The sequence below is a fragment of the Penicillium alfredii genome, assembly GCF_028826965.1.
Source record: "Penicillium alfredii strain IBT 34128 chromosome Unknown utg000005l_segment0_segment0, whole genome shotgun sequence".
Lineage (NCBI taxonomy): Eukaryota > Fungi > Ascomycota > Eurotiomycetes > Eurotiales > Aspergillaceae > Penicillium > Penicillium alfredii.
Window position 1 is genome coordinate 2,096,289 of NW_026622702.1, and position 16,016 is coordinate 2,112,304.

Below are 16,016 nucleotides of genomic sequence, written 5' to 3' on the forward strand. Positions count from 1 at the left end.
ATATATCCGTCGATATGATATCTGCATTCCACTGATTCCACTGATAACCTACGATCATCTTCAATCTGACGTGCGATGTTCCGCCACTTCTAACTACTACGAATACTAATACTACTACTATCTCTAAGAGGGAATCCCTTTCGTGGACCGAGTGATACCCCCCTCCCCCCCAGACAATTAATTCTTAAAATAATATGCAACATGACACCGGCCTACACGTACGGTAGTCCACTTCGCCCCTCAACTATCTCCATCCAGTCTCCATTCGGAGGATCTATCGGGCTGATGTTCCCCGGGAGCTCCGAAAATGACGGATGGGCTGCTGCACGGTGACATCGCCGCTGTCAATCTAACGCTTATCTTGCTAGCTCCAAGACAGCTGCCACGAATGCCCGCCTCGAGAGTGCCTGGGTGGATCCTTCATCTCGTCATTGTGCCTTGGTCGCTGAGGCCGTCGGTAGGCGGAAGGGTCTAAAGACACTACCACTACCACTACCACTAGCAGAAATTGAGTCGGGAAGTTTTTTTTTTTTTGCGGGTAATTCGAAAGAGCTGGACACCGTTTTGGCTTGGTGATATTCTACACTGCTATACACTGCAATATACCGAAACTCGTGCAGAAAGTAGTTGATTCAAGTGGTATGAGCCATGCACATATTCCAGAACAAAACCATCAAAAACGCCGGGTAGTGAAAATAGCGAGCCAAAAATAAAAAAATTAGAAAATAAAAAAAAAATACCGCGACACTTTGGTGATGTCGCAGTCTTGCCCTGGGACATTCGCACATCCAATCCCAGCCGCAGCCTCGGCTTCAACTTTTTTGGTAGCCCTGACATGGCGCAGTTGTTGCGAAAAAAAAAAGGGATATATCAACATCGTTCGAAGAGTGCCGCATGACCCCAGAGGGGAGATGCAGGCCCGCTGTCACAGCACAGGAGTGACTTGGAAACGACCACCAACCCACGCGCATCGCACACCGATTGCGCTCTTCCTCGCTCCTCGTCAATCCATCTTATTTTAACCCGAGTTCCGTCATCTCCACGCTGTCGGCCGAGCCCATCCAGAGGATGTTGTTACACCTGCACCAGAGACGTCGAGCATGAGCAAAACATTCAAGTCCATCTCTCCAACACCATTATGAATCATCAACATACCGGATCAGCACCAGACCCAGACCGCCGGTGGGCTTCCCGTCCAGATACTCCTCCGTATCGCGCAGCAGCACGTTCATGTACGAGTCGATGCTCTCCAGCGTACCCTTGTACTCTGTCTGGCCCCATTTGAGGCGGATGATGACTTCGGTGCCGACGCTGCAGAAAAAGCAGTTAGTATGCTGGGTCGGCGTATAGATATATATATATCAAAGCAATTTGGCGCGGATAGTCCAACCCAGATACCGCGATCTTGGGCATGTCATGTGTGGACAGTTCGAGACGGTCGGGGTGGAACGTACCGAGCCTGCAGGAAGGGCCGGGGGTTGAGAGGTTGGAACTATTGATATAGATTAGCAGCAGCTTTCGCGCAATCCAGATGGGTGCTCCAGCGACTGGACAGAGTGCCCCTCGTGAAGCTTGACATTGCCCGATCTTGGAGGGAAACGTACACTCATTGTGAGGGGTAGGGTCTCTGCGACCGCGACTTGAAGCACCAGGAGAGAGCCAAGAACGGATGGAGAGAGAGAAAGAGAGAGAAGAAACAACCAACGATCGGACTGGTCAAGAAGAAATGTTGGAGCAGCTCGCGGGTTGGCAGTCGGCGAGTTCAAGCGCGAAAATGTGAGGTCGGGATGTGGGCCAATCAGAGTGTATTTTGCTCTCACCGCCTGGCCCTTCCTTTTTGGGTAGGCAACATCAGTTGACAGTTCAAGATGTCCGATGGGATTCAATGGTCTTTGATTTGGAGATATCTTCAGGAAGTAGTCAAGTTGCCCGAGTGGTCATGGGGAGTTTATGCTAATCAATTTTTATTCGTTCATCATCACATCGCTCCGTTACGCTCCCTGCTTCATGCTCCACTGCACCCGGCCTTGCACTGCTGGAGAAAAACTCGCCGGTGCACCTTGCTAATAATACACAGAAAGGATATCAAGAACCGAAGATCAAGAAAGATGCACCGACCACCCGCCCTCACCTAGCCGTCACTAACACCACTCTCCTGCGCCAGTAAAAAGAAATGAAAAGAAGAAAAAGAATTCAAGTTCGGCCCACGTCCCAGCTGATCTCCTTGATGCTCACCTCCTCGCTGGTCTTCTCGTCATAGTCGTACCACTCGCCATCAGAGAGATCAATCCCAGCAAATAAGGTGGACGACTCGGCGCCCTTGGCCTCCCACTCGCCCTGGTCAGGTATTAGAGGGAAGTCAAGAAAGTGGACTCGATAATCACTCACATCAGGCTTGAACTCGATGAACTCAAGACCACGGCAGTCCATGTCAATGACCTTCTGGCCCTTGCGCTTGTCCTGGGGCTGCACGGTGTTTGGGCCGGCGATGATGGAGGCCGAGTGAGTTTGCTAATGAGAGAGTGGTCAGTGGAAGAACAAAAGAATGGAATATCAAAGCGGGGTATTCCAAGCAGCAAGATGTAGTTCCACAGAGGATCTGCATGAAAATTCCATAAAACATGGGCTCTCATACCGTGCAGAGCCGGCATTTCCACACAAAGTTTGCCTCACCCCGGCTACCGGGGATTTCGTGCTGCTCCTACAAATTAAGGCCAATCATTATCAGCTATTTTGATCACGACTCTCAAGAGCTGTGTGTTCAACTTACAAAGCGGTTGAAGCTGACCCAGTTCGGGTGCACCTCGTGGCACGAGTTGCATTGCACCCGGAAAGTGTAGAAATAAGGGTTCTCGGGGGTATCGGTCGGCTGGAGGGCAGTGACACTACATGAGAAAGATTAGCTGATATAACTTTAAGACATTCAAAAGACCCGCCAGCGTGTGTTGTAACCACAATCCCGTCGATTTTCTGGTGCGGGGAAAAACTTCCTGTCACGGACAACGCGACGCGACGAAACGTGGGGAGGATTGTCCTAGGAATCATGAGCTTACTTACCCCTCCAGATCTGCAGTGAGAATCAAGGAAATCATTTGGTCCACTTGAAGAGGTAGAATGTGAGTTGGGGGTGTGGTATGGCAGAGAGCGAAGATCTGTGGATGCGGGGCGGAGAAGAGCTGTAGAAGGCTTGGCATGTGACCTTGTCAGGTCGATATACAAGGACGTACAGAATACAAAGCAGGATTTGATTCTTGACAAAGATAAGCAAAGAAAAGAATTTCTATTTAAATCAAACTGGGAATACACAACGCCGGTCATGTCAAAACGGCCGCTCAATCGAACAAATCAGAACTATAGACATCCTGAATCTAGAATATATGCACACCACTCCTTTTCTACAGGCGGCTCTGCTGCGAGTCCTGTCCAAGAGATTTTGTTGAGAATGAGTTGAAGTACTCATTTAGCGCATCGACCGTGCCACTGCCCTCAACCAGCTGCATAGTGCAGGCGACGTGGCTGTCGGGGCGGGTGACGATCACGCCGCCCTTCTCAGGGTCGAGTCCCAGCTTCTCGTGAGCAGGGTACTTAGCATGAGGGACGCGCACATCAGGGATATCATCGGCGTAGAGATGATGGTGGTAGTCACGCAGAACCTGGGGAATAGCCTCGACATCGACAGTATTCTTGGCAGCAGAGAAAATCACGGAAAGGGTGAAGAGCTTGGAGTGCGGGTTATGACGCTCGAAGAAGGAAACATCAGCAACGTCAGCCCGGCGATATACCGACAAGAATGAACGCTCCTTCTCAAGGTTCGCGGCCAAGTCTGCAATGGCTTTCTTGGTCTTGTTCTGGTTGCCAGCAAAGATGAAGATGCGGAACGAGCCGTTGGTGGGGATCTCCTGTTCCAGTTCGACGAAGTTGGCATCTGCCAGGCGAGTGACAGTGCTTGGGGTGAAGACCCGACCCGGGGTCAGTCGAACTCCTGGGATGTTGAATAGCGACGACTTGGCAGGGTGGGTTTGATCCCAATTGAAGACATTCGCTTTGTAGGCAACACCGTACCCACTGGTGAACTCGCACGATGACTTGAAGGTCTTGACAAACTCATCCTCCTCGCCACCCGCAGCAACCGTGGTATGGCTGGCAGAGCCAACCTCACCGGCAGACGGGCGGCGCTTGGAGAACAAAGCAGCATACTTGGCATCGAAGTTCAGCAGAGTCTCGGCAATATCTTTCCGCTCGGACTCATATGTGCTCAGAATAGAGCGGTTGGCAAATCCAGTCTCAACGGCATGGATCTTCCAAGCCATGTTCAGTGCGTCGTGGAAAGCCGTGTTCATACCCTGGCCAGCCTTGGGCTTGTGGGACGTTAGCATAATCTAGACAAAATCGGAACAGGTGGAAAGACTAACGCTATGAGTGTGGCAGGCATCTCCGCCCATGAATACCCGCTCATCAAGAGTATACTTTTCAGCAATGCCCTGTCCAATGGGGTACACCGAGTACCACTCAACTCGGTCCCACTCAATCCAGTAGGGCTTCAGAATATTCTTTGCGGTTCGTTGAACCTGGTCGGCGGTGGCGGTCTTCCGAGGGTTCCAGTCTGGATCGCTTGACGATGCAATCTGGACATATAGCCGGACCATATTGTCCTCGCGGGGAATGACCATGATGGAACCAGCATCAGAGTGGATTGTGCATTTGGTCTGCAGAATGAATCAGAGAAATTGTGCGAGTGATCTTGTCGCGGGCTCTTACCTCGATATCCGGAAAGTTGGTACGCACAACACCATCCATGACACCCCAGACGTAGGCGATCGGGTCCTTATGGTGGATCTGGATGCCCAGCTGTTCCCGGACAAAGCTACGAGCGCCTTCGCCGCTGAACAGGTACTTGGTGCGCACGGTCTCGATCACATTGGTGTCCAGGCACTTGAGATCTACCTCCACGGGGTACTCGGCATTGGCCCCGTTATTTTTAAAGCCCGAGATCGTCCATGGTCGCTCAACAGTGGTGCCGGCTTTTTCAATCTCATCCAAGAACACCCGCTCGATCTTGCCCTGGTGGACCAGAGTCGTGAACGGGTATCTGGTATCGATGAACCGAGGGCAGCTGGGCCAGCTACCGGTTCGGCAGATGCCCGAGTTGTCTCCCTTGGGGTCCCAGAAGGCAACGTCGTACACCTTAGCGGGGTCGTAGGCCATGATCGAGCGCTTCAGTCCCAGGTTCCGCAGAATCTCGGTCGACCGGGGCTGGATGCCGTCGGCGCGACCAGTCGCGGTCGGCACGGGACGGTTGTCGATATGCTTGACTTTGTAACCCCATCGCGACATGCACAGGGACAGGAGCAGACCGACAGGGCCGGCGCCCACGATGACAATGTCATAGGTCTCTTGATTGACCATGCTGACCGACAAGGATAAATCACACGCAGCAAGGTTGGAGGGCGCACTGATGAGTGACGCAACAGAGAGGTGTAGTTCGATCAAGCTTGAGGCAAAATCAACTAAGATGTGCAGATCAAAGTCTCACCCTGCAGGCTTCGCATGGATTCGAACGCCAGTGAGGGCCATGGCTGGTCATATATAATGCGACAATAACCGGGGTAAGCGGACCGGTCCTGCAAAGCTGGAAGTGACGGAGAGCAGCCACGGCATTCATGATCGGTTGATATGTGGGGGTAAGCAAGGACAGGGTCTAGGAGAACCAATCAGCGGGAGTAGAAATTAGATCGCAGCGAGTGGAGACTGTCAGCGTTGGGTGAGAGGCATCCTGCCGTCGAGCCCGCGCGCAGAGCGTCATCGGCGCCTCCCGGGAAGCAACTCGGCAAGTGGAGTTCAGCACGTGACCACGGTGCTCGGTAGGCACACCCGGGAGTTCATCGAGATTTCTTCTCTTGTATTCACCTGGAGTCCTACCAGACTCAGCGTGTTGGTTCTTTCCCGACCTCCTTATTGGCCCATTTTTCTTCACTTCGTCCCTTGATCTATATTGCCGAGAATTTTGAGGCCGCCATGCCGTGTTATCCACCATGTTCCACACGTTCTGCACCGGAAAACCCGATGCTCGATGCCAGGTTGCACATTCTGCCTGGAGGGAGTGTCTAGCGTGCTCTCGTGTTGTTTCCCATTTCATTTACCGGCAACTTTCCTGGTAAATAGGATGGACCTCCCAACCAAAGTACTCACCCCGTATCATTGCTCTTGAATAGGAAACTCGGTCACCTTTGCCCCGGTTTATGGTAGGTTGAATTATACCACGCTCATGACCAGCCACGCCAGGACTTCCACTCACCAACCCGATGACCTATTCACGATATTCTCCAGTTGCACGGTTACTTAGTCCGGCACAACCTGGGGGAGAAGCTGGTGCGGGCATGCTTTCGGGAGGGGGAGTGGGAGAACCGTGGAATATCGTGGAGCCTGCCGTCTCAGGCACAACAGTCGACTCGATGGTTTGAATTGGGCAAAATAAATACCGGAACATTTTGATCGAACCTATATGCTGCAGTTATTCCTCAGAATTTAAATCCTCAGAATCTCGGACTTTTCATCTCGTGAGATCCATCCCAAGTTTGCCGCATTAGTCACGTGAAACAACACCTGCCAATCAGATCCCACCTGATCTGACCCTCGGGTCTCGGGTCACGTGTAGATATGATGACCTAAGAGAAATGATGATTTATGCCCATCCAGACTAGTCCGAAATAGGTAGGTACAGTGACCAGGTCATGTGATACCAGTGATTTATCATGGTACAGTTCCCTTTAATGATTAAGTCGTAATACTTTGGGGGATTGACTGCTCAAATGATCAAATTATCGAGGTTTACTATAGGTTGGGAATAAACGAGGTGGAAGAAGTGGTGTTATGGCCCAGCATGGCTGTTTCTAAGTATATACTGGAGTGTATAGTATGACGTTCGCAGACTCGGGAATGTTGCCCTACATTAGCCCCCAAACTAACGCAACCGAACCGACGCCCCAAGCGCCCCAAGTGCACAGACGTCCGCATAATTCAACGATGCCATTGTATATTGCTGCGATTGTTGACCCTATTTAAACAATTTTAAGTTTGACGAAGATCCTTCTGAATTTGCTTGGCCTGACGTGCAGAGATCGGGAAAAAGATGTACATGTACATATCATCTCGGAGAATGTAGTGGATCTCGGTAAGGTGACGAGGTGGGTACACTTACCGGCGCAACATCCTACGTCCCACCGGGCCACATGGTTAGGACTTCATGGTTGGCCAATATCGCAGACTGCAATCATCTCGAGCAGGTTTTTTTTTTCGCGCAAATGGGTCGGCTTTACGACTCCCTATATATTGCTTTCTCCGTCCGTTTTGGCCTATTTTCCATTGTCGCGCGACCATTTTGTTTCTCTTTTCTCCCCTTATCTTCAAGCCCGTAGAAGGGGTTTTTTTTTATTTTTTATATATATTCCTCCCTCTCACCTCTTCGACGCCCATCCGACTCACCAGACCCACCACTTTCTCCTACATTGTCGCCATCAGCCTTCTTCGGTTGGATAGTCTCAAACAAAACATTTCTCGACGCTCACCAATCTAGCCACACATCGAGGTTCTGAAAGTAGCAGCAAGTAGTTGCCTTTCCATCCCCGTTGCGCCATAGCGTCTCTGTTGTCCCACCGCGCATCTCCAAAAGCGATTTCCGATCCGAGTTTCCCAGCCTGTGCGATCTCAGCCTTTGCGACAACCTTTGCGAAAATCTATTTCCATTGCAATACTGTGCCCGGCCGCGTTTTGACGACCTTGACGAAAGCAATCCTAGTAACACTATCCGACGCAGCACGGTAGATCAACGCCCTTACGCAAGAGATATACACGATACAAAAAGCACACCAAGCAGCATCACTTTGATTTTTCCGTCGCACCAACCGGTTTCTTGAGCCACGCAGCTGACTTTCCGGCCTTGACCACCCTTGCAATATGTCTAACTGGAAGGATTTATTTACCAACCGCGATCGACGGTTCTTCCCGGAGGTCGTCGTCCCGCTTGCTCGCGATCCCCTGTCTGTGACCATGGAAACTTCCGAGAAAAGCGGCAAAGACCCTCTCGATGGTTCTGGATCCAATTCTAGTCTGAACCACGGCTCGATTCAAGAAAAGGGCGTGGCCAGTGTGCCTGCCATTACCACATTGACTTACGAAACGCTCCGAGCAGAAGTTGAATCCGGCATCGTTGCTTCGGGTCATGACACGATCTATGACCGTACGTTTGATGTCCAACTCGAATGCTTCTAATATTAGAATTGGCAGTGCCTTGGCCAGCTCTCGAGTTGGAATGGAGATATTGACTCTTTTCTTTTCTTTTATAGGCAAAGCGAAGATTATCAACAGAGCCATCCTGGACATTGGAATGGGCCGTTACCAATGGAGCCTGTTCATTCTCTGTGGGTTTGGCTGGGTTGCCGACAAGTAAGATCAACCCGAGTTCGTGCTTATTGTGAATCTTCATTGCTAACATATCTCTCCAGCCTCTGGTTGCAGGTGTGATTTGGACTCTTTCTTTGCATCCCAAGTCTTCCGCTAATCCATCTCTAGGGTGTTGCTCTCACCTTGACTCCTCTCAGTCAGGAATTCGGGATTTCAACCACCGATTCTCGGTTTGCAACATGTGCGCTCTTCGTTGGTCTGATTGTTGGTGCCTCTTTCTGGGGTATCGCTTCTGATGCTATCGGACGACGTCCCGCCTTCAACTGTACTCTCTTCCTCTGTGGTGCCTTTGGTCTCGCTGCTGGCGGCGGGTCCAGCTGGGTCGGGTAAGAAGCCTCGATCTCCTCACTTGAGACTTTGTGGTATTAACCCTCCATGCAGAGTTTGTGCCTTGTATGCCTGTCTGGGTGTGGGTGTTGGCGGCAGCTTGCCTGTCGATGCAGCTGTTTTCTGCGAGTGCCTGCCTCCCGGCTCGGGGAGTATACTAAGTGGATTGGCGACGTGGTGGTCGGTCGGGACTCTGATTGCCAGGTTGGTCTCTTGCAGAGCCTTCTATTCGGATACCAGCTAATACATCCATTAGTATGCTTGCCTGGGCTTTCATTCCCAACTTTTCATGCGACCCCAATGGGCCCTGCACCAAGGCCGATAACTGGGGCTGGAGATACCTGGTCCTCTCTCTCGGCGCCATTACCTTCGCCATGTTCCTGTGCCGCTTCTTGCTATTCACCTTCTACGAGTCCCCGAAGTTTCTCGTCTCTCGAGGCCGTCAGGACGAGGCGGTTGCTGCCGTCCAAGGAATCGCCCACAAGAATAGGACCACCACCTGGCTCACGGAAGAGGTCCTCAACGAGATCGGTGGCTACCCCGAAGAAGACCAGCCCAAATCCATGTCTACCATCGACATCATTAAGCGATCGCTTGAGCGATTCTCGTACCAGCAAGTGGCTCCGCTTTTCGCGACCAAGCGCCTTGGTATCTCCAGTACGTATATCCTGCCCCTTTAAAATCTCTCTCTCTCTCTCTCTCTCGACTCCAAACTAATGTCTCACAACAGCTCTCCTGATTTGGTTCTGCTGGACTTGCATTGGAATGGGTTACACCCTGTTCAACGCCTTCCTGCCCCAATACCTCGGCGCCGACTCTTCGACCTACGTGACCTACCGTAACTATGCCATCACCGCAGTGTGTGGTATTCCAGGCCCGCTTCTCTCCTGGGTGCTGGTCGACATCCCTTACGTTGGCCGCAAGGGCACCATGGCCGCGTCGACCTGTATCACCGGTGTTCTGTTGTACTGCTTCACTGCGACCAAGGACCCGAACGTCCAGCTGGTGTGTTCGTCTTTGGAATCGTTCTTCCAGATGATGATGTACGGTGTTTTGTACGCCTACACGCCCGAGGTCTTCCCTGCTCCGAATCGCGGCACTGCCAGTGGCATTGCCAGTTGCTTGAACCGTATTGCTGGTCTTATGGCGCCGATCATCGGTATCTATGCCAGTAGCAACCCCGTCGCTCCTATCTATGCGGCTGGTGCGCTTCTCTTGGCTTCTTTCTTGGCGATGATTTTCTTGCCGATTGAGACTCGGGGCAAACAAATTGTGTGAAGGCTTGACAAGGCAGATATATATATGGTTTAAACCATGATTGATTCATTGATTGAATCTGTTGGCCTTCGTTTCGGGGACGTGCTGGAGTTGCTCAAGGCCGTTTGTAAATATTCGTGCCGAGAGAATATACATAAATTTACAATATTTTTTTTTCATGATATTTCTTTTTATTCATTTCCTTTATGCTCTTTAGACCTTAAGGGGGCTTTAGGTCTTGTGACAGTTGAATGACAAGAAAAATAGCCTGCATCTATGCTCTTTGCTTTGATTTATCTACCCAATCTCGTGCATTTGAGCTATGTCGAGTGTAGCTTGGCTGAATACCGACGACACATGGACTGCCTGAGGCTCTAATTAGCAGCCAACCAGCCCTATTGTTTGTATTGAGGGCTTCAATCAACGGCAAGGCCACAGCACAACACGATGGTGAGGTGGGCCTGCCCTTCGCCATTCACTTGTGAACCGCTCCCTCGCTATTCTCGAATCCTCTATTGTGCCGATTCAACCACAACTGAGATGAATAGACAATCGCATTGCCCCCACGAGCTGAATAACCTCAAGATGGATATAACTACTCCATATTCCTTTCTCCACGGTGCTTCTCTTCCCAATCTTCTTCTCGCTCTCTGTGCTTCTCAATTTCCTTTGACTTGACAGACCCATTCCGACTTTGATCTGTACTTCAATCCATCATGTCGTCTCGCGGTGATCCTGACTGTGCCCTGCCCGGCACTTCAGCCGAGTTCCTCTCGTTGGGGGAACAACTCTGCTTTGTGCTCGGTCCCGAGTAAGCAGCTTTCGTCTCGTGCTGTATTGGGGAGCCAATGCTAATTTCGCGAGCAGAGTGTACGAAGAAGTTGTGAATAGCAACCCCTATGCCGACTCGGACGAACAAGCAAGTCCTGCTACTTCCATTGGCACCCCGGGCCATACTGCCTTGCCCGAGCCTTCACCTACTTCGATCTTCACGCAACCTATCCATTCCAAGTCGCGCGAGGAGTTGGGTCCCGGGGTCGAGTTCTGGTCGTTTCCTCCTGACGACGCCATTCGATCTTTGATTCCAAAGAGACTGAATGTGCCCATCAAAGAGGGTCATGATCATCTGCCCAAGGTTGAAACCTCCGAGATCTCGAAACGCACTCTCAGCCGAGTGGCCTCTTTCGATTACAGCGAGACTCGCAAGAAGAAAAGCCAGTCCGGTGGGACTCTGGAGAGCATCCGCGAGGTCGACGCACCCGTCCTGGACGAGACTTCTCCCCAGATTGAGGGTACTCACAAGAAGCTCTTTGGGAAGAACGGCTGGCTCGAAGGTCCGCGTGATGTGAACAGAGCTTTGAGTACGAAGCACAACTCAAACTCGCTCAGAGAACTGGGAAAAAGGATCAAGCAGCAGCTGGCAGAGCTGGTAAGGGCATGCCTGACCTCGTTGTTTAAGGGTTATATTCCGTTTCTGACATTCTTTTCGCAGACCGTAGACGTGACGAAGACGACACCTTCTTCCTCCACCAAGATGACCCACGAGACAACCGCGCCCATCACTCTCGACCCTACTGCCCAGTCGAAGCTGTACTCCGAGCTGGAATGCATGGTCTGCAACACCGCCAACGACTTCCTCATGCAGCAGTACTACGACGGTCGCATATCCTCGGAGTCGATCAGAAAGACCAATGCCTTCTGGGGATCGAAGAACCGACCCCGCGTCACAGAGTTCCGCTTCGACCAGGCGACCCAGCGGGAAATCATCATGGCCAACCGTCGCATGCTGAACTTCACTGGGGAGTACATCACCAACCCCATTTTGATGCACTCCAATCTGCGCAACTGGAAGGCTATCGCCCGAGAGATGAGCATCCGCACTTTCTGTCTACCTGACAGCGCCATCCGCAAGCACCTCCACGACATTCGAAAACTCCTGGAGATGCTGAACGCTCCCCTGCCGACGCTAGAAGCGTTCCATGCCATCAATGTCCGAACTCAGGAGCAGATGATGGATGGACTGAAACAGGGCCGTGGAAGCAAGCTTAGCTTTGCGTACTGAGACTATTTGTTTTCTCTTTTGGTCTCTTGTCGCAGTTATCTCTGGAGTTCGGTTTTTTTGTCTGTACATGGGGTGCATGTAGCCCTTGGCATCACCAGGGAAGAGTAACGATAATTCCAATGAAATAGCGATCGATTCAATTTTAAAATGTCCTCCAGATAGCTGCTTTGTCACTTCGGGCGTGGTGTGCGAAGAAGTCCAGTCACCAAGCCAAAACCCGCTTCGATCCAAAGCACGTGGGACGACGTCATATCACGGGGAGTGCCATTTCCAGGCTCCAAACATCTCAGCAATCTGCAAGACACTCGGCCAGTGTGAAGCTCCAAGGTCAACGTGTGATGAATCCTGCGGTGTTCTGATCTTCATATGCGACGCGTTTCACACCCTCCCAACCAACCCCGGTCGGGGGTTTCCGAGAATCGGGGAACTGTCTGAGCCAGTAACAGCAGCTCCCCAGCAAATGACCGTCTCCATCCACCGCGTGTAGTGATTCGGGGAAAAGTTCAGGATCGACGTGCAAACGCTTGACATACGATTTAGTCACAGAGTGGACCTACACCACACCGGGTCTTTCTTCCACACTATGACAGGCCCGTTCCACACCTACGGCCCAACCTGCCTGCTGGCGGATAACACCCTGGACTTGGCCAGTCTACACTCACTGCCCACCCCACCAGATGTTCAGTCCCAGTTTTTCTACATATCATCGCTCCCTATCGATGATCCGCTGGCTCCTCTGCCTCCTTCAAGCAGCCAGGCAACCGGGAGTGAAAGGGTCCCGCCTCAGCCGTTCTCAGCTAGGGATAATACCGCTTTGGAGGCTGCTTGGCGGAAGCTCCGTGAAGCTCGCCAAGCCCAACCATCTGTCAAAAGCAGTTCTCGCCCAGGCACTTCGAAGAGACAGTCTGCGATCGCGGTGCCTAGTCAAGAATCGCGTCTCGAGGTTGAACGCCGGCGAAAGACGGCGAGTCGCAATGACGGAAGCTTGGTCAGCAGCAGGGGGCCAGGTAGTTCTCAAAGCAACCCGATTTCCATTTCAGACAAAGCCTCTTCTCGGAATCTTAAGAGTCGGCTGACCGGCGCGACCTCTGATTCAGAAGGTCACATCGAGGAACCGGCAGAGACACATCCGAATTCATCGGCGGATAATGTCTCGAATGACACCGAAAATAGTTCGCCAGCTCAACGCAAAAGAGAGCGGTCATCTTCTGGAAATGAATACCCTTCAGTCAAAAGAAGAAACAGCTCTACCCCCGAAGCTGATGATGCAGAGAACAGTGAAGAAGACACAGGCAGTGTCCGTGCCAAACGATCACACGATGCGAGCATCAGTGGCTCGCCTTTTATTAGGGTACCAACATCGCAGCCTCAAACTCCGCTTGGTCGCTCGATCGACTCGACGCCCTCTAAAGATGGTGTCTCTGAATGGCAAAGCGAACTACGAAGTCCTGCCCCTAATCGTGCTGGTCCTAAGCCATCGAGGTTAAGAACGAGTGTCAGCATAGATGATTTAGCGCAAGGTCAAGCGGAAGAAGAGACGGAGCAACAAAGCGACCAGTCCATGATCACAGTAGGGGTCTCACGGCTCCACCTCGTGGAATTGCCAAACCTGAAGATGAAACCCATCTACTGGAGCCCTCTGCACGACATATCAAACGTGGTTCGCGCCACTTGGTTCTACAAAAATACCATGTTACCCGTGGAAACGGACCTTGCCAATAAACTGGAGGAGGGCTATGTAGATTTGAGGCCATGGACCGACACCTGGCAAGACGAGCTGAACAGCTGTGTGGACAATGGGGCGGATGCCGAAATGAAAATCGTGCATCGACTGTGGCCCAAGGATGAGCCGGGGTCTGCCAGCAGGCCTGGAACCGCCCCTGATCAAGCGACTCTTAATTCTGGCTCCGCCGAGGATGTCGATCATCTGACCTTCGAGCCAAATCATGCCGCCGGTGGCACGGCTGCTTATTTGGATGCTGTGAGACCTTATCTCACGTCCAGTGCGATATATGTGGATGCAAGAAACGCACAGATCATGAGGCCCAATCTGCTGCCGTCGGCGTCACGGGGACGAAAGCCGCTGGGTGCCATTCGAAAGGGAAGGCAAATTGGTATACCAGTAGTGCGTGGGTTCAGTCGCAAAGCGTGGGATCAACTGCACCCATCAAAACCCAACCCGATTGATGTGCGCCACTATATTCGAAGAAACCAGTCCCGGAACCCGGCACCGATGCTGGGCGAACAGATATGCTATGCTTGCAAGATGGAAGAGCTGCGGCCTAATCCAACCGACTTGGTACTCGTGATTCATGGCATTGGACAGAAACTGTCGGAGCGAATGGAAAGCTTTCACTTCACCCATGCTATCAACGCCTTTCGTCGAGAGGTCAACATGGAGCTGAATAACGAACCGGTTTGGCCGCATGTCCGCCAGGACCATGGTGGGATCATGGTGCTTCCTGTGAACTGGCGATCCACGCTATCTTTGGAAGATGAAAATATCGAATCGTCGGTGTCCGAGGACTCAACTGCTAATATCTTTTCTCTCTCCGACATCACTCCCCAGACCCTTCCTGCAGTTCGATCCCTAATCAGTGACGTGATGCTCGACATCCCTTATTATCTCTCACACCACAAGCCGAAGATGACCAAGGCGGTTGTACGAGAAGCCAATCGAGTGTACCGGCTATGGTGTAAAAACAACCCTGGGTTCCAGGATACTGGCAATGTACATCTTCTTGCTCACTCGCTGGGAAGCGTGATGGCCCTGGACATTCTCAGTCATCAGCCTACGCATGTTCCTCACTTCGACTTTCCAAAAACACCATTGCATGACGACATCTTCGAATTCGACACTGGAAGCCTGTTTCTCTGTGGCAGTCCCGTGGGCTTCTTTCTCCTTTTGAACAAAGGTCCGTCTCGGAGTTGCTTTTTAAATACAATGTATCTAACTTTTGAATAGCCACTCTCCTCCCACGAAAAGGCCGAGACAAACCCGGCAGTGAAGGCGACAATATGCTCCCCGGTGTTGCCGGGGAAGCCGGCAACTACGGCTGTCTCGCCGTCGACAACCTCTACAACATCATGCACACAACAGACCGTTCGTTGCCCCTCTGCCCTGTACCTTTATTTCCAGTTAACCATGAACCACTGACACCGCAATGAATCTCTACAGCAATTGCATACCGCGTCAACGCAGCCGTCGACGCGGACCTCTCCAACTCCCTCAAACCAGCCTCCATCCCCAGCTCGACCTCTTCCTTCTGGCAATCCCTAGGCAGCGTGTTCCGATGGAGTTCATCATCTGCCACACTAATACCTGCATCGTCAGCAGCTCCCACCCGGCCTGCAGCCGTCTCCAAACTACCCTCAAACGTCGAGCTCGAGACGCACGACTTCTCGCGCGAGGAGATCGCCGAGAAGCGCATGGCTCTGCTGAATGACAACGGGCAAATCGACTACTATCTCTCTGGCGGCGGCGGCCCGCTGAATATCCAGTATTTGAATATGCTCAGCGCGCATAGTAGTTACTGGACGCTGGCGGATTTTGTCAGGTTTTTTGTGGTCGAGATTGCGCGGAAGCAGGGGCGTGACGGGACTTTGCTTGCTTTTCGGGCGGAGAAGAAGAAGGGGTGGAAGTATTCTAAGGGTTGATTGGTGTTGTGTAGTATCTTAGGATCTTGTTTATTCTTTGAATGGTTTTGGTCGAAGGCCACAGATGTTTGAACCTGGTGTTTTGTGTTGATCTTGTAGTCATTCTCGTAAGCTCATATATGTACAGACAGTCTCGGGCGATATATCGGATCTAAAAGAATCACACAAAGCCAAGAAAAGAGAGAAGGAGAAGAAGGACACAAAACATATAAAAGACACATGAAAAAAAAAAAAACTTAAACGAAGCAAAATG

The 16,016-nt window shown here is 51.6% G+C and overlaps 6 protein-coding genes across 6 annotated transcripts; 3 read left to right on the forward strand and 3 right to left on the reverse strand.

Moving 5' to 3' along the window:
* Nucleotides 1–1,013: 1,013 nt before the first annotated feature.
* On the reverse strand, nt 1,014–1,610 carry NUU61_004208 (small nuclear ribonucleoprotein F; the record flags this gene model as incomplete). The annotated part of the gene is made up of 4 exons (XM_056654790.1): nt 1,014–1,080; nt 1,156–1,311; nt 1,455–1,492; nt 1,605–1,610. The coding sequence occupies 4 exons, from the start codon at nt 1,608–1,610 to the stop codon at nt 1,014–1,016; spliced, it is 267 nt and encodes an 88-aa protein (XP_056512817.1).
* Nucleotides 1,611–2,193: 583 nt separating this feature from the next.
* On the reverse strand, nt 2,194–3,092 carry NUU61_004209 (CXXC motif containing zinc binding protein; the record flags this gene model as incomplete). The annotated part of the gene is made up of 5 exons (XM_056654791.1): nt 2,194–2,337; nt 2,389–2,511; nt 2,636–2,701; nt 2,771–2,885; nt 3,058–3,092. The coding sequence occupies 5 exons, from the start codon at nt 3,090–3,092 to the stop codon at nt 2,194–2,196; spliced, it is 483 nt and encodes a 160-aa protein (XP_056512818.1).
* Nucleotides 3,093–3,395: 303 nt separating this feature from the next.
* NUU61_004210 (putative FAD monooxygenase) lies at nt 3,396–5,406 on the reverse strand (the record flags this gene model as incomplete). Its single annotated transcript, XM_056654792.1, has 3 exons — nt 3,396–4,358; nt 4,413–4,706; nt 4,759–5,406. 3 exons carry the CDS (start codon nt 5,404–5,406, stop codon nt 3,396–3,398), a joined length of 1,905 nt encoding a protein of 634 aa, XP_056512819.1.
* A 2,547-nt stretch (nt 5,407–7,953) lies between these two features.
* NUU61_004211 (MFS transporter) lies at nt 7,954–10,065 on the forward strand (the record flags this gene model as incomplete). The annotated part of the gene is made up of 7 exons (XM_056654793.1): nt 7,954–8,236; nt 8,343–8,442; nt 8,502–8,514; nt 8,569–8,786; nt 8,842–8,991; nt 9,044–9,444; nt 9,518–10,065. The coding sequence occupies 7 exons, from the start codon at nt 7,954–7,956 to the stop codon at nt 10,063–10,065; spliced, it is 1,713 nt and encodes a 570-aa protein (XP_056512820.1).
* A 695-nt stretch (nt 10,066–10,760) lies between these two features.
* On the forward strand, nt 10,761–12,106 carry NUU61_004212 (uncharacterized protein; the record flags this gene model as incomplete). Its single annotated transcript, XM_056654794.1, has 2 exons — nt 10,761–10,855; nt 10,912–12,106. The coding sequence occupies 2 exons, from the start codon at nt 10,761–10,763 to the stop codon at nt 12,104–12,106; spliced, it is 1,290 nt and encodes a 429-aa protein (XP_056512821.1).
* A 583-nt stretch (nt 12,107–12,689) lies between these two features.
* Nucleotides 12,690–15,763, forward strand: NUU61_004213 (DDHD family phospholipase; the record flags this gene model as incomplete). Its single annotated transcript, XM_056654795.1, has 3 exons — nt 12,690–15,021; nt 15,072–15,209; nt 15,285–15,763. The coding sequence occupies 3 exons, from the start codon at nt 12,690–12,692 to the stop codon at nt 15,761–15,763; spliced, it is 2,949 nt and encodes a 982-aa protein (XP_056512822.1).
* Between the last annotated feature and the right edge of the window lie 253 nt (nt 15,764–16,016).